The following is a 15,484-nucleotide window of genomic DNA, read 5'->3' on the forward strand; positions in this document are numbered from 1 at the left end:
ATATATGTCACAACAGTTCTAAATATATGTGTCATGACAGCTATTATGACACGATTATGTCCATGCCATAATGTGTTATAACGCTAGGTGTCAAGTAAAATGTTACTGTTATTTTTGTTTGTGTAGCATAAAATGAATTAACCAATCAATGTACATGCAAAAACACAGGTATTGAAACAAACAATTCTGAAAATCAACCTGCAGTAGAGCATGCTGGGAAATATGATAATGATGGGTGTGGTTTTGAGCAAACATATATTTGTAATTTTACTCAACAAGCTTGTTAAAATTCAGCTCACTTTGAGCAGAGTTTGTTGATTCAAAGTACAACTGTAAGGCAACCAGCTGCCATAGGATTGTGTCAACATTTGGGCATATAGTTGAACCAACATACAGTGTTGCCTTAAGGCAAACAGGAATTTTGTTTTTATTATGTTCAGCTAGCTCACTGTGAACAAAGTGTGTAGAGTGAACAAATGCTTACACATTAGCTAAATGTTTTGACTTTCTGAAGTCCACCCAACTCACCGAATAACGCTGAATAAACAATTGGGTAAGTTGTCTTTTTTTGTGTGGAGTTTGTCATTAGAAGTGATGATGACCAGGAACACATTGTTGGTGTTAGTCATTTGTGGGCTTTGGTAACTCCTCTGCAACAACCTGGACCTATTTACACCATACAACATTATTCATCCATATCCTCCTGAACCTTTCTTCTTCGGATCAGGCTCTTTAGCATTATCCTGGACCAATTTACAAACTAAACTAATAGCTTTCATGCAAATAATATGTATATTTTATATAAATGAGGGACTATAGCCAAAGGCAGATGCCCTGTGAGTTTGATTTGGCCATGGGGATCTATTTCAGCAGAGTCTGGAAACAAACATGTTAATTTATACCATCAGGATACACAATATGTTATCATAGTGTCCTAACGGAGTGCTGACTAGAAACCAAATAGTATACCGAAATGTATTTTTTTTAAAACCTGGGTTAAATGCATGGGAGTGAATTTGAGTTCAGTGTATTTGAGTATTTTAATATACGTCAAAATATTCAAATAAAATATATCTGAATACTTACTTTGAATGTATATGAAAGTAAGTTAGATATTTGAAATTGTATTTGAACCCAGGTCTGCAATGCACACACATTACGCTTGTTCTTTCAGGGTGAAAGTGGCGTCAAGGGCTGAGTTGATAAAATGTGTGGTACCTTTTATCTGCTAATAGTATTTCATTTCAATGCTATATTAGATACAGTTAAGTAATGGGGCCCATTTACTTGAGACAATATCATTGATCCTCATTCATCAAATATTGATATCATTCTGCAAAACATCCTCTTTCGCTAGGCTATTAATGGACTTACTGTACATTGTCATACACACATCATCTGTACGCGTCATAACTAAAGACTGCCTGTCACAAATGATCCTGACAGATGACTATACCGAGTCAGCGTTCTGACAGGATAGGGAAAGGGTCAAGGCCAAATGAGGTGCGGATTAACAGAGGAATTGGTTTAGGTGATGACTGAATACACTGTAGGTAAATAAATCACCTTACACCTTGGCCAAACCGTCCCCACTCGTACGCCATACTGCGCATGTTGATTTGGTCTATCCCCACCAGACATTCATGACACCCAGGTTAAAATACCAAAACTAATACTTAACTAACACACATTCAAAATCAATGGACATTTAGCAGACGCTGTTAGGTTTTATTAGGTTTTAGTGCCTTGCTCAAGGGCACATTGACAGAAGGTAATGTTCACCAAGCCTTTTTTAAATCTGGATCTTTGTAGAAATGTTACCCATTTGAATCATACTCAATCATACTCATACTCAATCATACTCATACTCAATCATACTCACACTCAATCATAATCATACGAAAATTAATCCACAGATTAAAGGAGAAACCTAGTTAGTTTTTAGGTAGTTTTCATTGATTAATCTCTCCTCGTTCATCTTTCAATCTCCCACGTGGGTTTCCATACTCATGAAAACCAATGAGTAGATGGGAGAGGTGGGACTTGTAGGGCATCAAGCGTCTCAAATAAAACCAAGTTCTATTTTAGTGCCTGGCTACGGAGACGACCGTGAGCAATTTGAATAAAATGATTGAATAACGTGTGTGTACATTTATTTTTGCAACACTTGCACACGCAGCGTGGCCGGTCTAGTCAGTTTGTTTGTAAGGGGTGGTTAACTGGCGGCAGAGAAGTCAGACGCAGGAGAGAATGTGTTTCCAACGGCGCAGTTTATTACAACAAAAAAACACCGGATAAACATAATAATAAAAATCAATGGGTAAACATAACCCGACGCTCAGCAGTACAGACGTAAACAAACACTTACCATAAACAATCTATGACAAGGACATGAAGGGAAACAGAGGGTTAAATACACAACATGTAATTGATGGGATTGGAACCAGGTGTGAAAGAAGACAAGATAAAACCAATGGAAAATTAAAAATGGAAAAGTGATGGCTAGAGAAGGTCAGTGACGTGGACCGCCGAACACCGCCCGAAAAAGGAGAGGGACCGACTTCGGCGGAAGTCGTGATACTGTTAGGCTATTTTAGGCTTACTGTAATTATTTGGGATTCATAGTATTATTTATTCCATTTTCCATGTAGTAATATTCTTGCAATGTGAAAAATGTACTTCCTTCTACTGATATAAAGTCATATTCGGCAACAAAATCAGGCAGGAATATTTATTACATTGTTTGTTGTAAATTTTAGACCATCTGAACGAAGAAAAGTGCCACTGCATGAGTACATTTACATTACACACTGTACCTGTACATAACTCATCTGTAAAAAGCCCACCCAATCTACCTCATCCCCATATTGTATTTATTTATCTTGCTCCTTTGCACCCCAGTATCAGAACTTGCACATTCATCCTCTGCACATCCTACCATTCCAGTGTTTAATTGCTATATTGTAATTACTTTGCCACCATGGCCTATTTATTGCCTTTACCTCTCTTATCCTACCTCATTTGCACATGCTGTATGTAGACTTTCCTACTGTATTATTGATTGTATACTTGTTTATTCCATGTGTAAGTCTGTGTTGTTGTATGTGCTTTGCTTTATCTTGGCCAGGTCGCGGTTGCAAATGAGAACTTGTTCTCAACTGGCCTACCTGGATAAATAAAGGTGAAATATGTTTTTATTTTAAATATGCCAACATTCCATTCAAACGATGAGGTCAATCCACAGCCGTACACTGGCTCAAATAAGTTGATGAAAGACAAGTTATACATTCAAAAAGTACTGATATTGAGTCATATAATGGTGTAACAGCAAGAAAACCAAATCTGAGACATTTATGTTCTCTTTTACATATATTTTAGAGGCTATGTATGCAGAAAATAAGAATACAACGTGTATAGACTGTATCTGTAATAATATAACAATATCTTAGGTTGACTATAATTCCATGACACCATTTCTGATTCATCACATGCCTTACCTTTATTTTCCTGCATAAGTGAAAGCAGGAAATGCATCACCTAGGTCTCTACTCCCATTCATAGTTTAAGATCTCTCCCTGACCAAGGTGGTTGCCATTTTTTGCCCCATTATGGAACTTTTGAGGGTTTATGACATAGCCCCTCTCGTAATTTATTAGGATCTCTTTGGATTTGGCGTTCTCTCTTGGGGTACCATTTGAAAATATATTACCACAAGTGCAATGCCTTACAAAAATTAATTTGTTGCAGAGAACTTCCTCCAAGACATTGAATACATGTTGTTTAGTAAATTTAGTAAGTTTAGTTTAGTTTTCTGTGAGAAGCAAGTTCATTTAAATTATATGTGATTTTGTTTATGTAGATACATTTCAATGTTGTTAAAGTAACCAAAACCCTGATCTAATTTGCATATTCATAGTGAGGTGGCAGCAAAAATGCAGCAAACAGTAGAATGTTCGCCACAAGTTTTCCAGAAATGTTTGCCAGAATTTGACGCAACAGTTTGCCACATCTCTCTTTCTCTCTCTCTCTCTCTCTCTCTCTCTCTCTCTCTCTCTCTCTCTCTCTCTCTCTCTCTCTCTCTCTCTCTCTCTCTCTCTCTCTCTCTCTCCCCCCCCCCCCACACACACGCACATCTGAACCTCCGCCCATTTCATAAAACTCAAGCACAGCACAGACAGACACGCCAAAATAGCTGCTGCGTCCCTGTCGGATCTCGTCTGTTTATCGATCTCACTTCAGCTCAGAATCCCATTCCGCTACTGCTGTCCCATATGAAGAGGGGGAAAGAAAGCACTCCCCGACCACGCACATTCACACCGAAGCCTTCTTCAACTTACTCGCTGACCAGCTTTTTCGCAGCGGAACATGAGCGATAAAGATAAAAACGCTGGTAAGAAACGTTTATGTCCTTTTTTTTATTTGATTTGTATCGGTCTATCTGCGAAGGTGCCGTGGGTGCAGGCTATTGCAGCGTGCGTCAGTCAGTGTGTGAGTGGGTTGTGGAAGCCTACAGAAATCCTCAACTCCCACTTTTCTGTATTTTTACGTCCATTGCCGTAGGGGCCAGGGAAGTTGCATTTCACGTTAGTTGTGCAGAAGATACATGCGCTTCGTCATGTCAGGTGGTGAGGAAAAGTGCTTACTGATCACTTTTTCCCCCGCGAGATAAATGTTCTCTTACGCCTGTCGTGCGCTCCCTGATCACATCAGCATGCGCCAAAGTGGAGGGGTCGTTGTTTGAGGAACAAGTGCCAAGTCTGCCAACATTTCCGACAGCGGTTAGGGCACCGAGCACCCGAGGTTGCTAGTTGTTAAAATCGAGTATTTAAGACCCTATGACTTTAACTACCTCATTTTGTTTTAATATCAGCTCATAATGGGTTGCATATTGCCAAGATAGTGATTTATGAATAGTAATTCGTGAAATTCTGTATACAAGTGGATTATTGTTTGCATCTATTGTGTGTAGGCTAAGTGTACTAGTTGGCTGAATGTTTTCTAGTGCACGTGTTGTCTTTGTACTTCAGGTATTATGTAATAGCCTACATTAGCTGCAAAAAGTCATATCAGAAGCATGTTCACTGAAAGGAGACTTTCAAAGTGCTGAGTGCAGGTACATGTACTCTAATAATAAAGACATGTACAGTGCCTTCGGAAAGTATTCAGGCGCCTTTACTTTTTCCACATTTTGTTATGATACAGCCTTATTCTAAAATTGATGAAATTGTTTTTTCCCCTCGTCTATCTACACAAAATACACCATAATGACAAAGCAGAAACAGTTTTTTAGAAATTAAATATTACATTTACATAAGTATTCAGACCCTTTACTCTGTACTTTGTTGAAACATATTTGTTAGCGATGACAGAATCTAGTCTATGATGCTACAAGCTTGGCACACCTGGTTTTTGTGGAGTTTCTCCCATTCTTCTCTGCAGGTTCTCAAGCTCTGTCAGGTTGGATGGGGAACGTTGCTTACACAGCTGTTTGATCGGGTTTGAGTCCGGGCTCTGGCTGCTGGGCCACTCAAGGGCATTCAGAGACTTGTCCCGAAGCCACTCCTGCGTGGTCTTGGCTGTGTACCTTCACCCCAGTGTAAGGATCTGAGTGCTCTGGAGCAGGTTTTCATCAAGGAACTCTCTGTACTTTGGTCTGTTCATCGTTGTCTCGATCCTGACTAGTCTCACAGTCCCTGCCGCTGAAAAACATCCCCACAGCATGATGCTGCCACCACCATGCTTCACTATAGGGATAGTGCCAGGTTTCCTCCAGACGTGACGCTTGGCATTCAGGCCAAAGAGTTCAATCTTGGTTTTATCAGACCAGAGAATCTTGTTTTTCAGGGTCTGAGAGTCTTTAGGTGCCTTTTGGCAAACCCGGAGCAAGCTTTAATGTGTCTTTTACTGAGGAGTGGCTTCTGTTTGGCCACTCTACCATAAAGGCCTGATTGGTGGAGAGCTCCAGAGATGGTTGTCCTTCTGGAAGGTTCTCCCATCTCCACCATTGCCACTCTGACCAAGGCCCTTCTCCCCCAATTGCTCAGTTTGGCTGGGCGGCCAGCTCTAGGAAGAGTCTTGGTAGTTCCAAACTTCTTCCGCTTAAGAATGATGAAGGCCAATGTGTTTTGGGGGACCTTCAATGCTGAAGAAAAAAATTGGTACTCTTCCCCAGATCTGTGCCCCAGATCTGTGCTCTGACATGTACTGTCAACTGTGGGACTTTATATAGACAGGTGTGTGCCTTTCCAAATCATGTCCAATCAATTGAATTTACCACAAGTTGTAGAAACATCTCAAGGATGATCAATGGAAACAGGATGCACCTGAGCTCAATTTCGAGTCTCATAGCAAAGGGTCTGAATACTTATGTAACTAAGGTATTTCAGTTCTTTCTTTGTAATAAATTTGCAAAAAAAATCTAAAAACCTGTTTTCGCTTTGTTATTATGAGGTATTGAGTGTAGATTGCTGAGGAATGAAAAAAAATACATTTTAGAATAAGGCTGTAACGTAACAAAATTTGGAAAAAGTGAAGCGGTCTGAATACATTCCGAAGTATGCATGTTGAGAACATGTACATAATTATCATTCATACATCCTTCCGAGTGGTGCAGTGGTCTAAGGCACTGCATCGCAAGGGTAGCTGTGCCACTAGAGATTCTGGGTTCGAGTTCAGGCTCTGTCGCAGCCGGCCGCGACCGTGAGACCCATGGGGCGTGCACAATTGGCCCAGCGTTGTCCGGGTTAGGGGAAGGTTTGGCCGGCAGGGATGTCCTTGTCCCGTCACTCACTAGCGATGACACGGTCACCAGGTGTACGGTGTTTCCTCCGACACATTGGTGCAGCTGACTTCCAGGTTAAGTGGGCATTGTGTCAAGAAGTTAGGTTGTGTTTCCGAGGACGCACGAATCTCGATCTTCGCCTCTCCCGAGTCTGTACGTGAGTCGCAGCGATGAGACAAGACTGTAACTACCAATTGTATACCACAAAATTGGGGAGAAAAAGGTGTAAAAAAACCCAAGGGCATTAAATATGACCATAAACATTATACCCTATTCATTGCATTCTCAAATGCATAGAAAGAATTATAGAACAATGGAATCGATCCATGAATATGCTTATACCAGATATGTTGGTGTGTATCATGCACTTAAACAGACTTACTTGCATATTCCATATCATAATCCCTACCTATACTTACTAAAACATCAGGTACTAACCTTGTTTTTCACATATTTGACATGAATGGCACATACCATTCACTCATATCACAGCCGTACAATAACACACAAACTATTCCCAACAGTCTTACCCTTGTAACTAGAGGTCGACTGATTATGATTTTTCAACGCCGATACTGATACCGATTATTGGAGGAACAAAAAAAAAGCAGATACCTATTAATCAGACGATTTTTTGAATATATATATATTTGTAATAATGACAATTACAACAATACTGAATGAACACATTTATTTTAACTTAATTTAATACATCAATAAAATCTATTTAGTCTCAAATAAATAATGAAACATGTTCAATTTGGTTTAAATTATACAAAAACAAAGTGTTGGAGAAGAGAGTAAAAGTGCTATATTTACCATGTAAAAAAGCTAACGTTTAAGTTCCTTCCTCAGAACATGAGAACATATGAAACCTGGTGGTTTCTTTTAACATGAGTCTTCAATATTCCCAGGTAAGAAGTTTTAGGTTGCAGTTATTATAGGAATTATAGGACTATTTCTCTCTATACCATTTGTATTTCATATACCTTTGACTATTGGATGTTCTTATAGGCACTTTAGTATTGCCAGCCTAATCTCTGGAGTTGATAGGCTTGAAGTCATAATCAGCGCAATACTTGAAGCACTTTCCTGCTGGCAAATGCAGGAAAGTGCTGTTTGAATGAATACTTACGAGCCTGCTGCTGCCTACCACCACTCAGTCAGACTGCTCTATGAAATCATAGACTTAACTATAATATAATAGCACACAGAAATACGAGCCTTAGGTCATTAGCATGGTCAAATCTGGAAACTACCATTTCGAAAACAAAACGTTTATTTTTCAGTGAAATACAGAACCGTTCCTTATTTTATTGAACGGGTGGCATCCCTAAGTCTAAATATTGCTATGACATTGCACAACCTCCAATGTTATGTCATAATTATGTAAAATTATGGCAAATTAATTACGGTCTTTGTTAGGAAGAAATTGTCTTAACACAGTTCGCAACGGGCCAGGCGGCCCAAACTGCTGCATTTACCCTGACTCTGCTTGCACAGAACGCAAGAGAAGTGACAATTACCCTAGTTAAAAGAAATTCATCTTAGCGGGCAATATTAACTGAAAATATATACTTGTGTATTGATTTTAATAAAGGCATTGATGTTTATGATGTTTATGGTTAGATACAGTGCTTTTTTCCCATATGCGCTTGTTAAATCATCACCCGTTTGGTTTGATAAATTAACAGGCACTGCATCGATTATATGCAACGCAGGACAAGCTAGTTAAACTAGTAATATCATCAACCATGTGTAGTTAACTAGTGATAATGTTAAGAATGATTGTTTTTTATAAGATAAGTTTAATGCTAGCTAGCAACTTAACTTGGCTCCTTGCTGCACTCGAATTACAGGTAGTCAGCCTGCCACGCAGTCTCCTTGTGGAGTGCAATGTAATCGGCCATAATCGGTGTCCAAAAATGCCGATTACCGATTGTTAGGAAAACTTGAAATCGGCCCTAATTAATTGGCCATTCCGATTAATCGGTCGACCTCTACTTGTAACACCGCTAAGTGAATCCAATTACGCTCACATAAGCAGTGCCAATAGAACCACTTCTAAACTCCCAAAACTCTCTCTTGTCTATTCATTGTTCAGTTTGTGGCCCAGGAGTAATGAAAAATGTACAGACGTGTCAGAATTACTTTTCTTAGCGCAGGGATACAGAGTTTGTTTTGTGGTTGGATGGATACAGAATGTCAGTAGCTTTATCCTTCTCAACCACAAGGACTCATACAGAAGCACAGGCAGGCATGCGTGAATAAAAACACTCACGCATAGATATTTGCATGCAAACCAAAAATCTTTCAAACACTTATGGTGTCTGGAGCTCCAGACATGGTTTTGTGACTATTCTGTTGGTTCTATTGGGCCAGGTAAGCACAATCAAGCCCAGTTAACGTACATTAAATGATTAAAAATAGTATTTGAACCTGTCTGGTGCAAGCACACACCTACACACACACACACACACACACACACACACACACACACACACACACACACACACACACACACACACACACACACACACACACACACACACACACACACACACACACACACACACACTCAGCCAAATGTCAATATTAGGCGGCTCTGTTCTGTCAGTGTTCTGTGTTTCATTAGCGAAGCTACCCTGCCTTTTACTGACCTAGGCCTCTTTTCTGTTTACCCCGGGTTCTTCTTATTAAGGACTGTGAGATCCTTAAAGACAGTCATGCTTACCTCTTCATATTTTACATCCTGTCTCTCTACCTCGCTGTCCTCATCTTTCAAAATCCCATCTTTCTGTGTCATGCCTACCGCAGCTGTCATCACCTTTTAATTGCTTCTCCTCAGTCTCACACACTTGCAGAGTTTGACAATCGTATTACTCTCTCACTGATACACACACACACACACACACACACACACACACACACACACACACACACACACACACACACACACACACACACACACACACACACACACACACACACACACACACACACACACACACACACACACACACACACACACACACACACACACACACACACACACTTTCAACCCCTTCTCTCCATAATGCAAATCCTGAAGTTTCATCTTTTATATTGAGTTGGACTAGGAGTCCCAAATCAGTTTATTGGTCGCGTACACAGATTTACGGATGTTATCGCAGGGGCTGTGAAATGCTTGTGGGATGGGAGGAAAGCCCTTCTCATGGTATTTTATGCTTGGGGGTGAAGTTTCCCCTAGTTACAGATCTAGGCTCCGCTTCCCCTCCCCCAATCCTAACCTTAACCATTAGTGGGGGAAATGAAAAACTGACCCAAGATCAGCGTCTTGGGGCAAATTCACCTTATTACCGTAACACTCCCCAAAGAGACTTAATTTTCAACTCATGGGACTACATACACAACATAATACATTATGCATGTGTCACAATTGATTGAGTAATAGTACAGTACATGTGTAGAAGTCATGATATGCAGATACACTATACAGATATAACAACAACACAGTAAAACAACTTTATTTATGGGAATTTCATATGTGGTTGGCTCATTCTAGAAATGTGGTTTGCAACCATGGAAAACACTTTCAAATGCCAAATAGTCATATCTGTACAGTTCATTACTGCAGAGACGGATAACATTTTTGTAGTTGCTGCAGACGTTCAATCTCAAACTTCATGATTGTACATATGTTTTCCTCAGACAGACGATTGGCACTCTTGTGGCACCTTAAATAGATTTGCAGTCATGCTTTTGTGATTTGTAGCTCCAGATGCCTTGCCTAGCAGGTTGAAGAGACATTGCTCACTCGTTGACATTTCAGCCAACTGGGAGCTTCCTTTTCCCCGTCCTTTTGTTTCAGTTTATAGATCTCTTGCTATTCCCCTTCCCCTAGCTCTGATCCCAGGTGTTACGCTCGGCTTGCTGATACTCAGCCAGCCGCACGACCTGAACCAGGGCTCCATCTTCTCTCAGAGCAAAAACATCAGATCACCATACCATTTTGGTTGATATTTGATTGAGTGGTCAGCTAACTTAAATTCAATTAGAAATAAACCAACCATAGGAACTATATTGGTGAATTGTGGTTGAAATCTGGGTTAAAATGAGACAGACTGTGTATGTTGTTCACTTTTAACAAATTCAACCAATCAGCTACGTTGATGGACCATGATGACGTTGATAAATTAAGTTGTAATAATGGGAAACTAGGTTGACTCAACCAATGTTAGCTCTGGCCTGAAGGGCATTGGGGGCTGCTGATGGATCTATCAGCAAAAGTGTGGCGTGCTAACTCATTCAGGTTTATTAGGGCCCCTGATTATTAACTTAGTGGCACACCAACTGATGATCATCACGATCATCATCATCATTGCATTCCCACAAACAAGTTTATTACAGGCAAACACTTCATGAAATCCCAGAGTTCCAGGCTAGGTTCCAGAGTATGGACGGATCGTTTAGACCTACAAGGAGTTCTAGGGAAAGTCAGTAGGACAGATGTGGTTGGGGAGCCATGTTCGGCATTGACCAAGTTGGCTGTACAGCACAAACCGACATGGGACCAGGCTAATGCTGGGCCTCCAAGTTGGGGATAGCGGTAGAGAGAGATGGTGGAAATTTAGTTTCAAAGCATTACTGGAGATGTCTAGTTGAATTATTTGCAGATTTATTGCACTTTTTATTTTAACCAAAACGTTAAGTAAAAATGGCTGAACAGTAGATAGTTTGAGGTAACTAGAACCCATTTAGAAAGCAACGAAGAAGAGTATGGGTTGTTTACAGTCTGGCATAGTGTTTGTGTGGGAGTCTTTCCCCTGCAGGTGTCTTGCTTCTTTCTTCCTGTGTAGGCCTCTTCTCTTCTCACCTGAGACAGCTGCCGGGCACTGTCATGTTGGACTCCGATTTCACTGCTGCTGCTGGTATTGAAACATCTGACCGCTGCTATTTGCTTGTTAAGCACGATCATAACCCTTTACCCTTGTGACAAAGTCACGGCAATCGTGTAGCAGTCTAAGGCTTGTGGCTAGCTGATGAAGTGGAGCTGCTGCATGGTCTTAGCCGTTTCTGTAATCTGTGAGGTACGTTCTACAACTGTACAAATCCCCAAATGACCACTACGAATGTCATTTGTATGCAAGAGGAGTAGAAAAGCAGTATGAGGGTCTGCGGTCAGTTTTGAATGAATGGTGGCCGGGTGCGTGAGAGAAAGAATATTCAGCAGGTACTCCCACTCTAACCATAAAAAATTGAAAAAAAATCAAGGAGGCTGAGATGCAAAAATATACTTCATTTTATTCCATGCTCAAAATAATACAAACAATGCCAGTGTAAAGTGCTAAACAAAAAAGAGCATACCTTTTGTTGCAATGGCATCATTGTGCTGTATATTTTTGTATCTATTCCTCCTTGCCTTTTCCCCTTTTATGGTTTGAATGCGTGTGCCTGCTGAATTCTATGCAAGATGAGTGCCAAAAGTCTGTGAGGGGACTACAGTTCTGCACACTTAAAGAAAGAATCATGCAAGTGAAAGTTGAATGTGAAAAAAATATATATATATATATACTTGGGTTTACACTGATAATAAAGTGTATTCGTTTCTTAATTCGTTAACAACTAACTTTTTGTTGTTACAGAGGATAGATTTTTACATTCAAAAAAAGTTACATTCATAAAAGCTACCATTCCCAGACTTTTGCCACTAAATTCACTACATTATGTGGAGTGCGTTTTTAGTGCCTAAATACATAAAACATGTATTTGAATAACAGGTTATCAAGTCATTCCACATGTTAGAACATGTTAGAATTGCAAAAGGAATGTGTTAATTTTGTATCGAACTTCTGTTTGGATCGTAAACAACTTGCCATTAAAAAAGATAATGCATGCAGCAGTGTGTAATGGAACAATAGCAGAGACGGACTGTCCATTTTTAGCCTAATGGGCCTGTATAAATTGGGGTTTTTAGTGGATCATTATTTGGCTAATCATTGGGTCCTCAAATCAAAAAGTGGGCCGGTGTGGGGGGGCCTTGAAGAAGAAAATGGCCTGGTGTGTTAGATAGAAAATCCCCAGGACGATTTCTGTTCCCAGTCCCTCTCTGAACAATAGTGACCTTGCTGTTGTTAAGAAGCTGCAGCACTATGACATGGACTGTTCCAGAAATTGTTATCGTTTATTCTACATCCACGTAAACGCATGTTGAAACATTTGATTATTGTTATGAGGGATCTCAACTGATGTTTAGGATCACTGTATATTATTTACTGATAAATATTATGGAGTATAATAAGATTTCACTTTCACTTTTAACTTTGAGCGTTCAGCTTTACAGTTCTTGTTACTGTCTTGTTTTAAGCTCCTATCACCTTACAAGGTGAACATTTTAACCTCGCTTCTGTTGACATAATTACGTGAAAGGAGAGAGGGGTCGGGCCAAGCTTCTGGCAACACCAGTATCGCAGCCAATAATGAGTTGACTCAAATAGAATATATACTGATACTTATCAATGCATAGGCCTATACATCAAAGGGTCAACATTGCAATATTTTCCCTTTTAAATGTATTCTTAATTGCATAATTTGGTAGGAAATGGAAATGGAAAGAGGCAAGCAGCAAGCATTGGTATATTCCCATATTGAAAATAATCTATATGAATCATATAAGGATTCTTATATGGGTGCTCCTGAAACATTTTAAGTAACATACAGTTGAAGCCGGAAGTTTACATACACTTAGGTTGGAGTCTTAAAACTTGTTTTTCAACCACTCTACTGTCATGTTCTGACCTTTATTTCCTTTGTTTTGTCTTTATTTAGTATGGTCAGGGTGTGAGTTGGGGTGGGCAGTCTGTTTGTGTTTCTATGTTTTTTCTATTTCTGTGTTTGGCCTGATATGGTTCTCAATCAGAGGCAGCTGTTTATCGTTGTCCCTGATTGAAAACCATATTTAGGTAGCCTGGGTTTCACTGTTGGTTTGTGGGTGTTTGTTTCCGTGTGAGTGTTCGTCGCCACACTGTACTGTTTCGGTTTGGTTATTTCACATATTTGTTTATTGTTTTTTGTATTTCATAGTGTTCAGTGCTTTTCTTATTAAAATCGTCATGAACACTTACCACGCCGCATCTTGGTCCGATCCTTACTCCTCTTCAGACGAAGAGGAGGAAATCTGCCGTTACATCTACAAATTTCTTGTTAATAACAAACTATAGTTTTGGCAAGACGGTTAGGACATCTACTTTGTGCATGACACAAGTCATTTTTCCAACAATTGTTTACAGACAGATTATTTCACTTATAATTCACTGTATTACAATTCCAGTGGGTCAGATGTTTATATACACTGACTGTGCCTTTAAACAGCTTGGAAGATTCCTGAAAAAGATGACATGGCTTTAGAAGCTTCGTATAGGCTAATTGACATCACTTGAGTCAAATGGAGGTGTACCTGTGGATGTATTTCAAGGCTTACCTTCAATCTAAGTGCCTTTGATTTCTTTGCTTGGGAAAATCAAACGAAATCAGCCAAGACCTCAGAAAAAAATCATTGGGAGCAATTTCCAAACGCCTGAAGGTACCACGTTCATCTGTACAAACAATAGTACACAAGTATAAACACCAGGGGACCACGCAGCCGTCATACCGCTCAGGAATGAGACGCGTTCTGTCTCCTGGAGATGAATGTACTTTGGTGCTAAAAGTGCAAATCAATCACAGAACAACAGCAAAGGACCTTGTGAAGATGCTGGAGGAAACGGGTACAAAAGTATCTATATCTACATTAAAACGAGTCCTATATTGACATAACCTGAAAGGTCGCTCAGCAAGGAAGAAGCCACTGCTCCAAAACTGCCATAAAAAAGCCAGACTACGGTTTGCAACTGCACATGGGGATAAAGATCATACTTTTTGGAGAAATATCCTCTGGTCTGATGAAACAAAAATATAACTGTTTGGCTATAATGACCATCATTGTGTTTGGAGGAAAAAGGGGGAGGCTTGCAAGCCGAAGAACACCATCCCAACCTTGAAGCACGGGGGTGGCAGCATGATGTTGTGAGGGTGCTTTGCTGCAGGAGGGACTGGTGCACTTCACAGAATAGATCGCATCATGATGAGGGAAAATTATGAAGATATATTGAAGCAACATCTCAAGACATCAGTCAGGAGGTTAAAGCTTGGTCGCATACTTCCAAAGTTGTGGCACAATGGCTTAAGGACAACAAAGTCAAGGTATTGGGGTGACCATCACAAAGTACTGACCTCATAGAACATTTGTGGGCAGAACTAAAAAAGCTTGTGCGAGCAAGGATGCCTACTCAATTACACCAGCTCTGTCAGGAGGAATGGGCCAAAATTCACCCAAGTTATTGTGGAAGGCTACTCGAAACATTTGACCCAAGTTAAACAATTTAAAGGCAATGCTACCAAATACACTCAATTAGTATGTAAACTTCTGATCCACTGGAAATGTGATGAAAGAAATAAAAGCCTAAATAAATAAATAATAAAGTGGTGATCCTAACTGACCTAAGACAGGGAATTTTTACTATGATTAAATGTCAGGAATTGTGAAAAATGGAGATTAAATGTCTTTGGCTGAGGTGTATGTAAACTTCCGACTTCAACTGTCTTATAAGACGTAGGCCACAATTATACACAGGCATAGTACAATATTCATTTCTTTTATTTTTA

At 39.9% G+C, this 15,484-nt stretch overlaps 1 protein-coding gene across 2 annotated transcripts in view; it reads left to right on the forward strand.

The window, feature by feature from the left end:
- Positions 1-4,186: 4,186 nt before the first annotated feature.
- The window catches only part of LOC124009740 (fibroblast growth factor 12-like), a 70,305-nt gene continuing 59,007 nt past the window's right edge, over positions 4,187-15,484 (forward strand). For both annotated transcript variants that reach the window (XM_046321872.1, XM_046321874.1), the window contains exon 1: positions 4,187-4,390. In XM_046321872.1, the coding sequence (XP_046177828.1) occupies positions 4,366-4,390 (25 nt within the window). In that variant the 5' untranslated portion in view covers positions 4,187-4,365. The remainder of the gene's footprint in view (positions 4,391-15,484) is intronic.

The sequence above is a fragment of the Oncorhynchus gorbuscha genome, linkage group LG22, assembly GCF_021184085.1.
Source record: "Oncorhynchus gorbuscha isolate QuinsamMale2020 ecotype Even-year linkage group LG22, OgorEven_v1.0, whole genome shotgun sequence".
Taxonomy (NCBI): domain Eukaryota; kingdom Metazoa; phylum Chordata; class Actinopteri; order Salmoniformes; family Salmonidae; genus Oncorhynchus; species Oncorhynchus gorbuscha.